The 18,845-nt window shown below is 41.4% G+C and overlaps 1 protein-coding gene across 1 annotated transcript; it reads right to left on the bottom strand.

Moving 5' to 3' along the window:
* Positions 1–1,496: 1,496 nt before the first annotated feature.
* Positions 1,497–14,599, bottom strand: LOC149278977 (tudor domain-containing protein 1-like). The gene is made up of 11 exons (XM_089501584.1): positions 14,594–14,599; positions 8,468–8,611; positions 8,066–8,218; positions 7,849–7,978; positions 5,586–5,771; positions 4,770–4,877; positions 3,171–3,371; positions 2,392–2,556; positions 1,921–2,040; positions 1,654–1,770; positions 1,497–1,528 (listed from the first exon to the last, which is right to left on the bottom strand). The coding sequence occupies exons 1-11, from the start codon at positions 14,597–14,599 to the stop codon at positions 1,497–1,499; spliced, it is 1,362 nt and encodes a 453-aa protein (XP_089357710.1).
* Between the last annotated feature and the right edge of the window lie 4,246 nt (positions 14,600–18,845).

Genomic DNA, 18,845 nt, shown 5'->3' with positions numbered 1-18,845 from the left:
ATTATATATATAAACCATCATTTAGTATGAAAAATATCTAAAAATGTGGGGAAAATTAGGGAATAAAAGGAAATATTTTCAGTTTCACCTATAATAACCAGTGCAATTGGAAAAAAAACTCCAAAAGTGTATTTGGGTATTTGTCCGGTTTTCGGAAACACTTCAAATGCCTGGTATTTTCATTTATTTTGGCACTTACAGGGTTAAATATGAATGACGCGCATCACGGTTTCTAAAAAAGATTTTTTTTTAAATGTGGTATGCTGGGAGTTGCTCCTCAATAGCCGCCAGAAAAAGAAAAACTGCTAAACAAAAAGTATACATTTTTTGAAAGATGGCATTTTAACACTTTTGATTTAATCATTTTAGTGCCAGTCTGTCCTAAACATTGCAGTAAAATTTCATTTTTTTCCATTTTTAACAAACCCATTCTATCCAAACACAGTATTTCAGTATTTGTGATTTGTATTGAGAAACACCCCCCGAGTACAGGAATAGCCCATATGCACTGCGGCATTGAAGGGGTTAACACTGCACGATTGTTCCCTGAAGCTGCCCAATCTCCGGTACGCTTGTGACTGCAGGAAGGAGTCTCTATGATCCCTCCTATAGGAGTGAACAAAAGGCTTATGGGGGGTCGTTTTTGGCGTATTCATAGAATTTCTCCATTAGGTATGATGGGATTCCAACTCTAATTTTTAACAAATAAACCAAAAATACCCACAAAGTATATATTTCTGTAAAGCAGACAACCCAGACTATCGTATCAGGGGTATTTGGGCATTCTTCATGCAGCTATTTGGCCGCAGAAATTATTTCCTTTGCTTTTCTTCACCAACACCTCTGCGTTGCTTAGATTTTTTTGCACAGGATATGTGTTACGGCAGAGAAACCCAGACAAAATTGTTTAGCTGCATCTCCCGATTACGGAAATACCCCACAGTTTGGTTTTGAGGTCCTCTTAGGGACCTCTTGAACATGTTAGTTATGCCAGCGATGTCGCAATTAAATTACTTAGCTAACTTTATTGTTTATTTTTTATTATTATTTATTGTATTATTTAACCCCTTAATGACAAAGCACGTACATGTACGGGCTCAAAATGCATTGTTTTCAATGGGTTTAGGGACCGCCCATTGCCTTTTTTTTGTTTAGTTTTTCAGCTTGTGAGAAGAGCGAGAAACACGATTTCTCACTCTCCTACCTGCACCAATCACACTGTACTCTCCACGCAAGCCTCCATAGACCCGCTTGATCTCCTGTGTAGGGATGAGTCCCTGCCGCTGCAAGAAAGTCAGGACGTACATGTACGTCGTAAAGGGCTTTACTCAATGCATTTTTTTGGGGACGTACAGGTATGTCTATAGGGGACTAAAGCGGTTAAGCGCGGTTTGAATTAAATGATAAAGTATGGCTTATTAGTAGCATGGTAGCACCGAATGAGGCACAAGGTCATTAAAACTGACTGGATAGAAAACATGGAACCGTGTCACCAGTCAGACCGCGAAACGCATAGCCGTGTATCGTTCTGCCATCCAGAGAAGAGGGAACTGTGTATCCCCAAGTTATCCAAAATCACATTATGACTTACTTTACCGGGTCTTTAAGAGCCTAAGTAAAACGCATACGCTGCATGGTAGGTTCTCTACTAACCTGTATATTTGGCACAGCACATATCCCCCACTGACGGTCTGTAGCTCAACTTTGTCTTCTCCGCTTTGCAATACACGGCAATACCCACCATCACCTGTGTCAACTTCTGTATGTCAACTAAAGAGGTAAACACTTTACATTAGGAGTTTGCCACATTCACCATCCATGGCTGCCCATTAGGAAATATTCAATAACCAAAACCAATTTTTAACCATTATTGCAATGGTGATTTGAGGCTGAACAGTCAAGCAAGCGCAGCCCCCTCACCTCTGTTTTCTTTTGGAAAGGCGTAGAACAGGTCGGGACTGATCACGCTCAGTACGTGCGATTCTATGGGCTCATTAAGTGGCAATTCTACAGATTTCCACTGGCAAGGGATGCAAGATTCTAAAGTAAAACAAAAAAAAGAATATAGTCTGGCAAATTGCAAGCCAATGGGCCGTGTACAAGTGATGGCCTAAGACCATGGGCATTTCTTCTGACAAAGTACAGCTTTGTTTAACTTACTCAGGGAGTCATCGCTAAGTGAATGACTTGTACCAGACACTCGATCCTTTGAAGAAGATTCTCTACTACCCGATGGGTCTCTGACCATAGCCCGCGGACTTCTCGCATTATTATTAGTTACCAGAGCGACAGCTTTGGCAGAGGAGCTAGTCTTGCACGGTATCTGGACTGCCGGTTGGCCGATACTCCCTGCTGATATGTTTCCCCTGTTATCCTCGGAACGAGCCTCACGCTGGGCAATAAGTTTGTCGCTGACCAGCCTGGAGCTGTCGCTCTCCATTATTTCGACAGAGTAGCCATCCTCGCTCGTACTAACAGCTTTTGCCTGTAGCTTTGTCCCCGCAACCAAGATCTGCGGGGCTTTATTCCCCCACTTTTCTCCTGTCGCTTTCACCCCTGTAACAAATACACTTTATTAAGAAAGCAAGTCTACTAAAACATACATAGTAAAAGAAAAGGGTTTTTTTTTGGAACTGGAAGGTTCCCCTGATGGTGAAATGGAGAGACCCTCTTAGAAACTTTTTCAACTTCTTTATTTTATTTCTTTTTTTAAGGATGTGCCGCCACTCTTGCAAGTCGCTATCGAGGCATTTCAGTGACACCTAAACACTTAAAATGGGGAGGGGCCAGATACGGCCCCTACTGTCGATCTGTGATGTAGATCGCTTCCTGAATCAGTTCAAAGCCATGGCGGTCCTGGCACGTCAATTGTCACCAACTGCATGTTTGTGCATGACGTGCCCGGACCGGCAATTGTCATCAAGGGGTTAAAGTACCAATAAAAGGCCTCTGATTAACCACGTACACAACACTAGGCAATACTTGCAGTACCTGAGATTCTTCGAGGGGGAGAATGTATTTGTATAAAGTAATAAGGGAACTGTTAACCAAAATTTAACACAATTTTCCCTCTTGTTTGATTGTTTGACAAAGCTGCAGCTCAGCTGGGAGAAAAACAACAAGTTTGTACATTAACACTTCGTTGGCGTATCGCCCTGCAGGTAACTTACCGCAACTTTGCCCTTTGCCGGTAGGCGTATCGTGGCTGGTCTCCGTTTTGAGTGCCCCACCAGTCGGGCGCTTGTCAGCCACTTCCACTACGAAAGACGTTTTCGTCTGCCCGACCACCTCAACTGTCACAACGTCGTTGGCCACCAAAGACGCTACCGCAGCATATGTTTCTCTAGTCCATCTCTTAAATCGCGGCACACCTGCACACATAACGAGCCGGATTTACAAAAAAAAATTATTACTACGACTTTCTTTTATGAACACGGCCGTGCGTAGTGTAAGAAAGAGTCCCAACCTGCCAAGCTGCACTTTATGGCTTGTGACGGCAATTCCAACATATTGCTCTGAATGGGTCGTAGGCTCGACAGGGGCAACACTTCCACGTTTCCAAAATCAATGTACTCGACCAGTAAAGCCTCCTGTGACCTCTTCTCTAGGATTTTAGCTCGATACCAGCACCTGTCCTCTGCAAAATCAAACGAATAAGCGATCGACGTCCTCCCAAACATGAAATATGAGGGACGTTCAAAAAGTCGCCATACTTTTTTTTTTTTTACTACAGTCACCTTTGTGATGCAATTTCCCCAATGTTTTAATGCCGTCAGCAAAAAATGTTTTTGGTTGAACGCGTAGCCACTGCACACTCCGCTGCTTACTTTCAGGGCTCGTATCGGTGAACCCGCGTTTCATCCCCAGCGACTCACTCACACTCACATTTTCTGCAACCTCATCAACTCAGCACACAAATGCGAAGATGAATTTGTGCTTCCGGTACCCCTTCTGCCCACAAAGAGCTTATGACAGAACGCTGCTCCTCTTTGGTGAAATTTATAAGTTTTGCAGCCATCTTCGCCCCAGACACAACCAAATCGCTACTCCTTCCACCTTCACCGTTTCCAACGAAAATATAAAAAGTGCGGAAAGTTTTTTACTGTCCCTCGTACTTTGCCTGTCCTCCAATAAGCACTCAGAACCCTCAGAGATGTCTTGCTCGGGTACACCTGTCTCCTAGCAGACCCATCACCCCATGTTTGTTACTTTTGCACCCTCCTCTCCGACAGATACAATATATGACTAAAAAACCTGGTCTTTCAGGCAATAATCTAACACGTAAAAACACCCGAATAATGAATAAATGTCCCGATACTCCAAATTCCTGAGGATATAACCCTCAAGGAATTCACAGATTATTGGATGACGGAGCCCGTGGCTCTTCTAGGTTTTTTTTTTAACTCTTCGCGACTGGTGACGTAGGGGATATGTCAAGAAAAAAATGGTTCTTGACAACGTATCTTTTATATCATGGGGCTTTGAGAGATCATTTAAAAAGTTTTAAAAGTGATGTGCAACCTGTAATATTTGCTCAATAAAGGACAAAATTGCTGAAAATCATTGGCCTATAGGGTAGTTTCCAAATCAGGGCAATTTAATATATTTTTTACATTGGCTTTAGTCCTACTTGTGCTGATTTTTTTTTAATTTTTTAAACCCATAGGATGGTTTGAAAACGTTGGGTTCCATTTTATCTCGCTGTGCTACATGATACTGTCCGCCATGTGAGGCTGCGGGAACGACAAACCACCAAAAGGTTTATTTACCTGCACACTGGGCGCTGCAGACCTGGCCAACAGCAGGCGTGAAGCTGGGAACGGGCGGCACTGCGGCGAAATGTTTACTCATCAACTCCATCAGCTTGAAAAGTTCCTCTGAATGCATCAAGTTTACGTCAAATTAGAGAACAAACAGAAAATGCTACTATATAAACATATTTATATTTACCGTATTTGCTCGATTATAAGACGACCCCCCCAAATTTCACTAGTAAATATTAATACACATATAAACTATTTTTTTCATATTTAATAAAAACTATGATTGAGAAAAATGCTTTTTTTGTTTTTATTTGCCAACCTGCCCCACAGTTATGCACATCTGCCCCCAGATATGCCTTATACCTCCTGATATGCCTCTTGAACCCCTATTTGCTACTCTGCCCCCAGATATGCCTTATACCCCCTATGTTCCACTCTGCCTCCCTGACATTCCTTTTAACCCCTCATTTGCCATGCTTACCCTCCCCCGACTTACCAGTGCTTCCCTAGAATTGTCCCCCGCACTTCAGATTCATTGGTGTCTAGTGGAGCCAGTTGGAGGTCTGTGCGATGTGCGCAGACAACCTCCGCTGCTGCTGCTGGCACTTCCACTGGGGCTTCTATGACTGAGCACAGGGAGGTCACGTGACGCCGGCGCTCCATCATAGGACCCCCGGCGGAAGTGCCGGCAGTAGCGGAGGATGTCTGTGCGCCTCGCTGCGGGGATCTGGATCTTAGTCAGCCCTCTATTTGAGGTCTGATTAGAAGGCGACCTCGAAAGATATATCTGTTTAAACACGGCTCATAATGGGAAAAACATACCTGTGTTCTGTAGTTGCTGGCAATAAAATTCCTCGGGGTGCTTTATTTCTGTGATGACGGCACTGAAAATGTCACCTACAGAAACCGCAGTCCCGCTTAAGACGTGGATCCGTGGCGGAGATTCGGGAGCATCAGACAGCTCCTTTTTTCTTGCTGCCTTGTCAATGGCCGTTACTGGCAAAGGACCTGTCGAAAAAAAACAAAGCTAAAAAGGTTAACCCCTTAACGCCCAATGACACAAACGGCCAGGTAACGACCAATGACGGCGTTGCTGTAATGCCTTAGATATAGATAATGAAATAAAAACACGGAGCAAATGCAAGATCTCCATAAATCATGCACGTGTAATGCTACATATACATGAAATAAATCTGGATTTAGAAGGGGCGTCTGTCCGACGTTGACACACTGCGGAGGGGCCAGACACGGCCCCCGATGCCGATCTCAGTGTTGCTGAATTCCTCAACATCGAGGCATTATAGCAACACCGTTCGGGTTTAAAGCCATGACGGCCCTGGCACGTCAATTGTCACTAACCGGATGTTAGTGCGTGACGTGCCAGAACCGGCAATTGTCATTAAGGGGTTAAATAAAAGGAGGTCTCCAGGGGCGAGGGAGATTTGGCCTGATCTCTGCCACTCAAAGGTTCAGTTTGTATGCATTTTGAGCCCGTACGTGTACGGGCTTTTGTCAGATATTTTATCATAGAAAACATGTATTCCATATATTCTGTACTTTACATGAACACAAAATGGAGTCAGAACCATTTTATTTTACTTAATTATGTAGTGATGATTTCTTTTTGTGTTTGTTCCCTCTATAATAGAGAACAAAGAAGTATTCATGTATATAGATGTTTCAGTATGTATGATACAATTAATGTTATCTTCCATGAGAAAGTTAAGGAGTAGACGCTGCATATCTTTAGAAATTTAACTTGGAATGGGGGATACATGGTAAGACTACCAAGGCCTGAGTTATTATCTAGGAGGTAACACCTGGCGATTAGGGTGACCAAGGATAAATTCCAAACACATATGTAATGGTTTTAAGTTAATTCTGAGACCAGAGCGTCTCTCACAGGTAAATTAAGAAATTACAACGGTGTAAATATGAGTAGAAATCCTAATTTTAATGGGTAAAACCCACCGTTATGATTGGAGAATTCCAATCAAGAGGTGGAGGCTATGATAATATCTGTTTTTAAGCTTATGTCTTGGATAATTAAAAAAAAAAAAAAGAAAAAGGAAAAGGACGGACTGATTCACCAAATTTACCCCAGAGAATTGGAATCTAAAGATCCTGGCACCATATTTCACTCTTAGAGTTACTTGGAGTCCTAACCTATATAACTTTTAGAAAGTTATATTCTTTCCCACTTTATTTCTTGCCACTGAACCTGGATTAACTTCTACAAGGACCAGTTGGACAACAGCAACAAGTGGTGGTAAATATAATTGTTTTATTATTCTGAATAGAGATGAATTTTGTCTTCTTCATATAGAATTCCCTGTTTCTGGGAAATAATATATTGCATTATTGTATATGTCGGCTTGTGAGACTGCAGCTTATAACCCGTGATAATAACAATAATGAAAAGGTATTTTTACCTGTAGATGAAGTTTGACATCATTTGCATCTATTAGGAATTTCACTAATACTCGTAGACATTATTAAATTACTTTTTAATTTGTCATATTAGTTAAACTAATATAAGAGAGATAGTAATATCTTTATTACTGCCCTGATTATTATCAATTTTTGGTTGCTGAGTGGACTGGAAATTAATTGTGTGTTAGACTCATGTAGTACTAATTCATATTGATAACTATCGATAATATATTGTATTTGAATTGATTCAATTTTGACATGTTTTAAGAATGTTGTGTTTTATATTATGCACTGTGTGACTCATACATAGATTTTATAAATTGTATTCACAATAAATAAATATTTTGGATTGACTTTCTTGGTGATATATATCGGATTTGAATTATAATTTTCGGCGATCTGAAAGAATTTAGGATCGGAGATAAAATATAGGGTATCTCCTTATATTAATATTGTGGATGTGGTACTGCAATGTTTGGTAGCGTCGTTATTTTGTGTGTGTGACGAAATATTGGTTTTGCCTATTTTGTCTCATTAATATCCCTAACACTGTCATTAAGGGGTTAATATTTACAGAAAGGTACCAAGAAACGCATTTAGAATGTCAAGAGGACAATGCAAAGGCAACACGGCATAGAAACGTCCCTCTTACCAATCTCAGAGTTCTTTTCTTTTAAGATACGTCCTCCGTCATGAGCGGAAGCAAATCCTTTCTCCAGAAGTAGTTTGGCCACGTGTATCCCTGCGCGCACAGTAAACGTATCACTCAGAGAGGCACCAATCTGAGAGAATAAGAACGCCAAGAGACAAAGCTCCACGTCGGAAACAGAATCTTTTCCAGCCTACACACCTGAGGCTTGCACACATACATCCACGGCGTAACAGGGCACCTCTTCGCGCAGCACCTCAACAATGCCAACGGAAACTTTCTGCTGATCCATCAGTTTCCGGGATTCTGCAATGCAGTCTGGGGACCACCCGCTCAGAGGGGGAGCGACGGAGACCAAGAAACACTTCATCGCCTGGGGAAAATCACAGTATTTCTGTTTGCATGGTAAGTAGCAGTATAAAAATGATATGTAAGCAGCTTCTCCAGCTCATCATGGTCCTTCCCTGTATTTCCATAATTACACATTCACTAAACATTAAAATGACAAGCAGTATGGAATAATTACAAAAACCTAGTGCCAGGCCACCGGTAAAATGGATCTTTCCATTCACTCTTTAGGAGATAAGCCCCAGAACAGAAGGTTTCTGGAAGCCGGACTTACGAGCGGTGAAAGCAGCTCCAGGTCTTGATGCATGTTTTGCAAGTTGTCGAGCGTCAGCGCCTCCTGATTCCCGAAGTCGATGTACAGGACATGCGCTTTTCTCGTGGCGGCATCAACGTTCTGCACCAGCACCCTGTACCACTGCTGTAATAGAAACAACGAGGGGAGACAGAGGCTTCGTGAAACACAGAGATATCCTGGATTCACTGTGCAGAACTACGATCAATATAAAAAGGGTTTACGGGATCAGAGAAGTTACTTAGAAACAAATAACTGTGGATTTAGACATTTAAGTGTGGAGATCCCAGGGTAATTCATGTGTACTTAAAAAGCACCAAGGACAATGGGTGTGATGAGACCTCTGATCAAAGAACAGTCGTCATCAATACTTAGCCAGGTACTGACCACAGACATATTTACTGCCCTTCCCTAGCGTTGTAGACAACGTTCCAAATTTTAGCAGGCAATTTTACCCAGTAAAAAAATAAAAATAAAAAAAATAAGCACATGGTTTTTTAGCCATTAAAAACAGCACCGCCAGGCTGCATCGGTCCAAAGGTCAGCTTCTAGCGAGTGGAGTTTGAGATATTCTGGAGATTTACAGATACCTCCCTCTTCTCTGCCACAGGTAAGGATGGTCTTGTGTGAGACTCCACTTGACAACAAGTATGAGGCCTTTCTTAAATTAGGAAAGAGTTACCTGACTGAAGCCAGCCAGGCGTTGGGCACCGCGAGTAAATAGGTTTAGTTATTATTCTAAGTGTATCTGGAGATTTCAGAGATAACATGGAGGCCCTCTGATGGTGATCATAAGCAACAAAACCAATTTCAGGTATAGCGAGAAGCACAGTGGTGGCCAAAAGTTTTGGTCTTCACCAAGTTTGCTGCTTCAGTGTTCTTAGATATTTTTGTCAGATTTTACTATGGCATACTGAGGTATAATTACAAGCATTTCATAAGGGTCAAAGGCTTTTATTGACAATTACATTGTTTATGCAGAGTCAATATTTGCAGTGTTGACCTTTTTTTAAAACCTCTGACAGCCCATCTCTTTATCCCTTACGTTATTTTGGCCCCATCCCTGTGGTTTGCCCAAGGATCAAAGGCTCACGGACCCTGTACACCCCTAGTGTTGGTCGGATCCCACCTTCCCCCTGCTTGGCGCCTGCCCGGGACCTAACCGCAAATTCATGGAACTGTGTGGCGGCTAGGAAGCATGACGATGCCCCCCAACAATTGGAACAGTGTCGCTCTTTTGAGGGTACATTAAGCACGTGGTGGGCAACACAACACGCTCAGCGGTGGTTACAGCGAGGGCGCCCGTTGGGAACCTTAGTTTTATTATCAATTTCTAGGACCGGGGTTTACCCAGCCGTGGCTATGGAACTCTGGCCCGGGTACCGTGCGGACTGTTCCCTGATCACGCTGCTTTTTGGATCGTAACATCTTTAGACCCTGAGCTCTCCATTGGCACCGCTCCCTCGGGATCACCCCGAAATAGTGACTCTTTGTTGGGTGGGCATTGCTGGCCGTAGAAATGTATGGTGGCGCCAGGCTGTCTGGTGGTTGAGGGGATTATACCTTCAATCGTATCATGTTTGCTGAATATATATATGTGTGTGTGCTGTCCTCAATAAAGAGAGTTCTGTTTTACCCCTACATTAAGTCTCAGCCAGTGCTTGGGGGAATATGAAGGGTTAATCCCTTAAGCAATTAAGCTTTCAGTGGCAAGGAAGATCTCCACGGCGGATCTACTCAGTCTGAGTACGGGTCTCCGACACACTGTCAACTTCTGGGCCACATTCTGACTGATGGTAGCCCATTCTTGCATAATCAATGCTTGGAGTTTGTTAGAATTTGTGGGTTTTTGTGTGTCCACCCACCTCTTGAGGATTGACCCCAAGTTCTCAATGGGATTAAGGTCTGGGGAGTTTCCTGGCCATGGACCCACAATTTCGATGATTTGTTCCCCGAGCCACTTAGTTATGACTTTTGCCTTACGGCAAGGTGCTCCCATCAAGCTGGAAAAGGCATTGTTCGTCGCCAAACTGTTCTTGGAAGGTTGGGAGAAGTTTCTTTTGAAGGCTGTGTAAGTACCATTCTTTATTCATGGCTGTGTTCTTAGGCAAAATTGTGAGTGAGCTCACTCTCTTGGCTGAGAAGCAACCCCACACATGAATGGTCTCGGGATGCTTTACTGTTGGGATGAAACAGGACTGATGGCAGCGTGCAGACGCGCTCACATCTGCCTTCTGCCATTCCTGAGAAAGCTCTCCACGGGTGGTGCCCCGATCCTGAAGCTGAATCAGTTTTAGGAGACGGTCCTTGCGCTTGCTGGACTTTCTTGGGCGCCCTGGAGCATTCTTCACAACAACTGAACCTCTCTCCTTGAAGCTCTTGACGATTCGACAAATGACAGCCCTGTTCAAAATCAATCAGCATCTCCAGGTGATCTTCAGCCTTGTCCATGTCAACACTCTCACCTGTGTTAACGAGAGAATCACTGACATGATGTCAGCTGGTCCTTTTGGGGCAGGGCTGAAATGCAGTGGAAATGTTTTTTTGGGGGGGGTTAAGTTCATTTTAATGGCAAAGAGGGACATTGCAATTGATTGCAATTCATCTGATCACTCTTCACACCATGCACGTCTGCTCTGGAAGAGTAAGGGTTGTAGACAAGCAGCATGTCCAGCTGTCTCTCTTAATTCTATTGCAACTGCTTTCAGAACGCGACACAAGCACTGGGACCTCTTAACACTTATTATACAAATGAGTGAATATGAAGTGAATTATACCACGCTGATTCTCCACCACAAAATATTTTTGAGTTTCTCTCAATCACATAAAAAACAAGTTTGCACACAAAAAAAGTGATATGTGCTCTTCAATAAACAAATAAGTTATACAGCCAATAGTAGCATATAGAGCTTTTTCAGTAAATATAAAAAAAATATCACACAATGGCTTTATTGGGGGGGGGGGGAGAAAAATGCGGTAAAAACATTTAAATACTTAAAAGGGACCTAACACAGACACAGATGTAATAAGGAAGTTTTATTTTACCGAGGGCCCTTCTCAGTAAGAAAATCATACATTAAACGTAATACACCATGGGGTAAAATGTAAAGGATGGTTACGGCTCTAGAACCTAACAAATATTTGGGGTATCCCCGTTATCGGAAATGTTGCTGAACATTAATTTGGATATTATTCAGCAGAAGACACCTAAACAAACCTGCAAAAGCAATGTTATTTTAGTATAGATGTTTACATGTTTCTATGGTTTCAAAAGGAAGCCCATTTTTTGTGGATGCATTAACCCCTTCGTGACAATGGCTGTTTTAACATTTCTGCGCTGCTCGTGTTGAGCTGTAATTTTGTTCTTCCACGTTTACTGAACCCACACAAGTTATATATTATTTTTTTCAGGACACGAAGGGCTAGCTTTAGATGTATCATTTACTATGATAAAAAAAAAGAATAAAATATGGTAAACATTTTTGAAAAAAGGACTTTTTCTTAAAAAAACTTTTACTCATCTATACAAACTAAAGAAAAAAACCTGCTAACTAGATTCTACTATTTGTCCTGAGTCTAGAAATACCCAATGTTTTATGTTTATGTTTTTTCTGCACATTATGGGGCAATAAGTAGCATTATGCTATTTAAAAACCATTTTTTCCAAATCTGGTCATTCTGCCCCCGTGTGCTATTTCAGGTATCTTTGAAGCCGGCCAATGCAATTTACCCCATACATTTTTGAAGACTAGACACCCCGGTGTATTTCAAATGCTAGTATTATAACTCTTTCCATGCACTAATTCTACATCCAGCCTTTGTTGTGGTCATTTGTTTGAGGTTCTTTTTTTCCCCACACACATTTTACTTCAGGTATGAATTTGCCTGGCTGTTTGGGGGAAAAAAGGCCACATTTGGTGGATGATCATTTTTCAATGTTGGACTTTGACATCTGGAGATCCACTGCCCATGCCCTATTTGGTACATCTTTGATCCTGGCCAATTCAATGTGTCCAATAAAAACATACATTTTTGAAAACTAGACACCCCAGAGTATTTTAAATGCTGGTATTTTAACTCTTTCCATGCATACATTTTACCAGACTGTCAAAATTTGCAGTAGTATTTTAGGTATGAATTTACAGCTCCTGGTATTTGTCACTTTCACACAACACAACAATATGCGTTCTGCAACATCTACTGAGTTCAGTGATACCCCTCATGGGTTTGTTGGGTTGTGTGGGGGCTAACATTTGGGACTTCTGCATTTTACATATATGAATTTTGACATGTAGTCATCCTGCCCCCTGTGTTATTTGGGACATTGTTGAACCCGGCCAATTAAATTTACCCCATCAAATCATACATTTTTTTTTTTAAAGTAGACTCCCCATGCGAGAATTGTTTGAAAATATAGTGCTAATTTTAAGACTTGCTTAAAAATTATATATATATACACAGTATATACATATTTTTTTCACACAGTATTTTAGGGAAATACAAACGTGGGCTACAAATAAAATTTTATATCTTTACACTGCTTTTGTGACCAAACAATGCAAAGCAACATTGTACTCATGCTTGCCCTGCGATAGGAATGATTTAGCTTCACCTGGAGACAGCACATGTTTTCCTTCCAACTAAATATATATATTTTTTACCTGGTCTTGGGAATATCTGGCCACACAGATTTCCCCTATGACAGGGGTATAGCCCTTCTTTAGGTTCTCAGGTTTTGAGTATATCTCCTGTAGTGTGGTTGTCAACTTGAACAAAGACTTCACTGATTTCTCGATATACGAATGTATAAAGAAATAACTTGGGTTTGAGAATTCCACAACAAAGCCCTATAAAAAAACCATAATATTGAAGTTCAGTTGGGCATTTCTTCTACAAGTTTTAGGTTTAGGTTTGCTCACCACACAATATCCAAACGCACCCTCTGTCTCCGCATTTACAGAGCACCTCTGGGGCAAACATAACCTTAATTTTAGTTACAATTTCCGTGCAACTCTGCCCCTGGCATTATCTGATAAGCAAAAAACCCCAAAACCCCACGAGATGTAAGAAATGAAATAGAAATATATAAACTGTAACCAGGCAAACGAACACCACCTGAATCTCTGTCCCTTTCCTTATTCCCGACTCTTGTAAATCGCATAAAAATATTTTCTTTTCGGTTTCCTGACGCTTTGAGAGATCACTAACAGCGGGTTCAACCTGCAGAAAGAATAGGAGAATACAACATACATTGACTACCTTCAGTCTAAAAGATGTTTCCGTATTTAGCAATAAGGCAAGATGCAATACTGAACAGTCACCAGGCTGGTGTTTTATTGAGACATTTAAAAAAAAGCGTAATGACTTTCAGGGAGATTTTCCAATGAAAAAGGAAAAACAAAAAAGGGAAAAGCTAAGGTTAGCTAGACTCATACCGTCTACGACTGTTTGTTACATTATTACAATCCATTGGAGAGAACCAAGAACCTAACTCTACTTCTCACTCCAGGTGGAATGATTGGGCTCCTCTATAACCCCAGAGCCCTCTCATTACTTAATACTTACAGCAAGGATCATTTCAGAAATCTTTACCAAAGGACTTGCTTTCTTTTCGGCAGCTTCAATAGGAACTCGGCAGCTGGTTTCGTTTTTCCTGAAAACAAAACCAGTAGTTGGAAAAGGATACTTGCTAATTTCTCATTCATTAGTAAGGTAAAGTATCAGATTTATGAGCAGTAATTCCAAGTGGCCTGTCAATACCCACTCTACAGAGGCTCCATTGTCTTACTAAAGTCAGCCGATCTAAATGCTATAGGACGATGCTCTCCTTAACAACTTGGACCAGCAGCCTCACGCAGATGAGCTACAGATCCACTGGCGACTTGGTGGAACTTGGGAACTGCGATGAGATTAGCAATCGCAGACTTCTAAAGGGCTGCATTCCCCTTCCGCAGAAAAAGAGAAACTTACACACTGGTCGGTTTGCATATGGCCGAGTGAGAAGCCCAGTCTTTTCTCTGACACTCCACTGAGCAATAGCATGTCTGCCGGCACTGGGAACACCTCCGTGACCCTGTCCCAAAGGGAAAACAGTAAATAAAACCGTACCGCCATATTACCGACAAATCCTTCAGCGCCTTGCACTGGAGCGAGAGCTAAAGCATCAGCAGGTATGACATGAAGATCTGGTGATCAGGATTTCACAGGGACATTCAGGAACGCCGAGCGCACCGCAAATATTTTAGCGAGCCATTGGGCTAGCGGTAAGTGCCGCTGAAGGATAAATAAGGGGAAAGGGACCTAATGGTAACGTATGTGAAACGTCACCTAACATAATTACGTAGGAAGGATGTCAAACAAAAAAAAAAAAGGCACATTTCACAAATCACATTGTTTTTCAGAGAGTGCTGCTCATCGCTCAGTTGTGATTACTTACCATGTAAACCACAGTGATGACAGCTTGTGGTCTGCGGCACACACTTTATCGTGTTAAAGAGAGCCGGGTCGCCGTCCACAGAGAAGATATTGTCCGGTAGTACATGTGATTTCTTCTGTTTTGCAGGCAAAAGATTCTTGCTCACCTGTTCACCCCCCAAAAAATGTTTTTCATGCGGTTGTAGCTTTAAAGAAAAACTCTACCAGGTGACAAATAAAAGGTCCAACATATTTCCTTAATAAAAAAATATATAAAATATACACGCACATATACATACACTAAACAAAATTGCAAAAGGGATTTCCAAAGATCAATTTGCCTTTTGTAAACGTAACCCCTTAAGGACCGGTTACGTAGGGGATAGGTCACGAAATATAGTCCTTGAGGAGCAAAGATATATCCCTGACGTCATGGGGTTTTGGCCAAAACTCTAATCTCCTCCGGAAAGGTCATCACTTATGTCACTGGGGAATCCCACTGATGCGGACGGAAGAGACTCTCAGGATCTATAGACACCATGATCGGGTACCCTGCCACTGTAAGCCAGCGGCTGGCATTAGTGTGAGTGCCGGTACGATGCAGCCGTATGACAAAGAAGACACAGGGATGCACAGCGTGATCAAAGGGCTCCCCATAGAATTCGACTGATTATTGTGGAGCCCCCCCCCAATATGGAAAACCCCCTATTTGCTGTCCTGGGAAACCCTAACAGGGTATGTCACTCCAAACTGGATCTCTTTACATTGAGCAGCTTGTAAAAAATAAAAAAATTCCCATATTTAGCCCGAAAAGAAAACATTAAAAATACCCTTCCAACGCCCTACAGCACTCCATACTTACCTAAAATAAGTTAAATTGAAATAAATTAAGTTGAATTGCGGGACAGTTTAACTTGGAGGATACTGCTGAACATAAAATAGTGTTTCTTTCTGCAATCACATATTTTCTGGGCGATAAGATGGTGGTTTTCTAACACTTTTTATGCCCTAATACTTCTGCCAGCCTTTCTCAAAGTTTGCGGTAATAATTTTTTTGTGTAATCAAGTTTCCACCTCAAACTTTGACAAAGGCTGGTGGCAGAGTAGGTGCATAGAATGTGTGAACACAATTCATTTTAAATAACCTAGGGTGTATAGTTTTCCAAACTATATGGTTTGATGGGGTAAATTGAATTGGCTGGCTTCAAAGACGGCCCTAATAGGACATGGGGGCAATATGACCGGATTTGAGATTTTGAAATGTCAAACCTCTACTTGTAATTATTGCCCTTTAACATGCAAAAAAAAAAAAAAAAATGGCATCTAAAAAAAAGCCATTCTTGTCCCTGACAAAATAGAAAATTAAAACTAAACACAAAGGACAGCAGAATATATATTTAAAAAAGTAAAAAAAAACAGCCCTGGGGCCTTAAGGGTTTAAAACTAGGATTAGCTAATATAATGTACCAATGGAAAACAGGAGGGGTGCTTGCTGATAAAAAAAGTACACCTGTCAGGATATTTCATAAAATAAACATATATCAGACTTTGCGAGCTTACAATGTCTGCACTGTATTTCTGATATTTCATAATATGAAATATTATATATAATAAAATGATATTATACAAGTCACGTCAAGGATGGTGCTTGTGCCTTCTTCTGGATCAACAGTTAGGCTGAACTTAATTGGAGTGCAGGAAGATAATATTTTCGGTATTTAGTGGGGTAAGCAGTTTAAATAGTCAACGGGCCACCGATCACCCACATCTTGTCACTTCCACAAAAACAAGTCATATGTTGCTATTACTTACAAGATGAAAGTCTGCCCTCACTGGATGGCTTCGATAATCTCTTCCTACGCAAAAAATGAGAAAAAAACTATTAAGGCACAAAAAAAAAAGTTTGTAAGTCTATCACCCCAACCCTGCCCAGCTGCAAGCATGATCAATTAAAAAAAAAAAAGCTGCTCTTCCATCTTGGGCTAGTTTAGTGCCAAGAAGCGAGGACTAGTTTAGTGTCTAGTATTGTAACTGAAATGAAATAAAAAAAAAAAATACTGAAGTCTTCTATATAGACCTGGAATCAAGACCCAATTTGGACACTGAAGATCAAAGGAGTCATTTGATACGCCGATACTCTCTAAAGTTAAGCACAAACATGAATACAATGTTCTTAGAATATAATTGTTGTCTATTGTTGTTATGGTAACCTTTTCGATATATTGTTTTTACCGCCAGAGGTATTAATAAAATCATACCGCCTCTTGGGATTCGTCTTTACATAATTCAACTGTATTCTGGAATCAAATACATTTATTGTTGTATTGTTGGATGTGTTTTGTCACAATTGTGGCTGGTTATTAAATGTTAGCAGAATTTGGCATAAAACGGGCCACGGCCACAGCGGAGGCATTCTGCTTACATCACAGAATAACAGATCTCGTATAGAAGGGTGTTGTGTTGACTTTTGGAAGGTGTAGCTCAGCCATAGCTGAGCAGGCGGACACTTGGGAAGTTGGGATAATCGGCAGCATTCACTATAACCGGAAGAGAGGTTATACGCCGATAAATATGGTAACATAGCAAGTATGACTCCTTTGCTAGCAAATGGAACGCGTGCCTCAGGAGACTCAAACCAAGAGTCATCGTTCAGGGGTATGAGGTACGCCTTCTGTTTCTAGAATCACACTGCAGCCCCCGTTCTGACTCTGGAGTATAGCGAGGAAAGGTTGTTCATGAAATATGGCGCCAGCGGCACACAAACCCCTCCTTGCCTTTTGTATCACGAGCTCCCCCAAAACCTGCAGCAGGAGACATAAGGTTCGGGTGCAACGGAGGGGTTTTCATGGATGAGTGGCCAACTCCTTCCGGGTTCCCGACATCCCACTCAGACTTCTGCATCATCCTGAGAACAAGAAATTAACAGGGTTTGAGGCGCTAAACAAAACACGAAGTGACAGGTTGCTACACTAGATTAGCCCCTTCAGTCCCCTATGGACGTAGCGGTACGTCCAAAAAACGCATCCCAAGAATCCCCTATGGACGTACCAGTATGTCCTGCCCTTCTTGCAGCGTCAGGGACACATCCCTGCCGCTGCACGGGAGATCAGGCTGTCGTTTGACAGCCTGGACTCCGCCCTGACAGCAGAAGCCGGCATCGCCAGCTTTCTGCTGTCCGATCTGATGTGGGGAGAAACCATGTTTCTCACCCTCCTCCCATGCTGAAAAACGAAACTGAGGAAAAAAAACCCAAAAACGGCCATTTTTAGAGAATAAAATAAATAATAAAAAAAAAACAATAAAGTGAGCTAAGTGATGTCATTGTGAGTTCATGTCATTGTGACATCACTGGCATTAACAACATGTTCAAGAGCTCCCTAAGAGGACCTCTAACCATTTTTTTTTTAAATGCAAAATGTTTTTTTTTTTAAAGAAATAAATAACAAATAATAATAAAAAAATCACCTTACATCCCATTGCCCTAAGATAACATCTACCCAGTATAACCCTCCTGCCCCCGTTCACAACCCCCAAACCTGTGAAAAATAATAAAAATTCTATGAATAATGTACACCTTATAGTATGTTCCCTATAAGCGCTGGGAAAGTATGGAAAATCTATATAAATTAGGTATTTCTGAAATCAGGACACCTGAATTGATAAACTTGGAGGGGATTTCCCATAACTTTACCTAATTTTGTGAGGATTCAGAGAGAATTTTTTTTTTAAATTAGGTGATTTTTTCAAATTTTCGCTAGTTTCTACTTAATTTCTCATTCTAAATTTTCAGCTAATCATCCAACTTTGGTATCAAAAGACAGCTCTATCTCTCCTTGAAAAAACAATATATAGTTTATATGGGTACACTATTCACAGGAAACGAGAATCATCGCTGAACCGACATAGCGCAAAAATGGCAAAATTGCTCCGAGATTTGGGATTGAAG

Source organism: Sceloporus occidentalis, unplaced genomic scaffold (genome assembly GCF_023333645.1).
Source record: "Sceloporus occidentalis isolate IW3139 unplaced genomic scaffold, rSceOcc1.0.p SCAF_176, whole genome shotgun sequence".
NCBI classification, from domain to species: domain Eukaryota; kingdom Metazoa; phylum Chordata; class Lepidosauria; order Squamata; family Phrynosomatidae; genus Sceloporus; species Sceloporus occidentalis.
The sequence above is the reverse complement of the archived record's forward strand: the minus strand, read 5'-3'. Positions and strand labels throughout refer to the sequence as shown.

Excerpts from the sequence above, each read along its gene's own strand:
- LOC149278977 (XM_089501584.1), bottom strand. Across the intron at positions 5,772-7,848 it reads AGAAAAGAACTCTGAGATTG|GTCCTTTGCCAGTAACGGCC; the intron begins GTAAGAGGGACG and ends TTTTTTCGACAG. Across the intron at positions 2,041-2,391 it reads CGACAAACTTATTGCCCAGC|AATCTTGCATCCCTTGCCAG; the intron begins GTGAGGCTCGTT and ends GTTTTACTTTAG.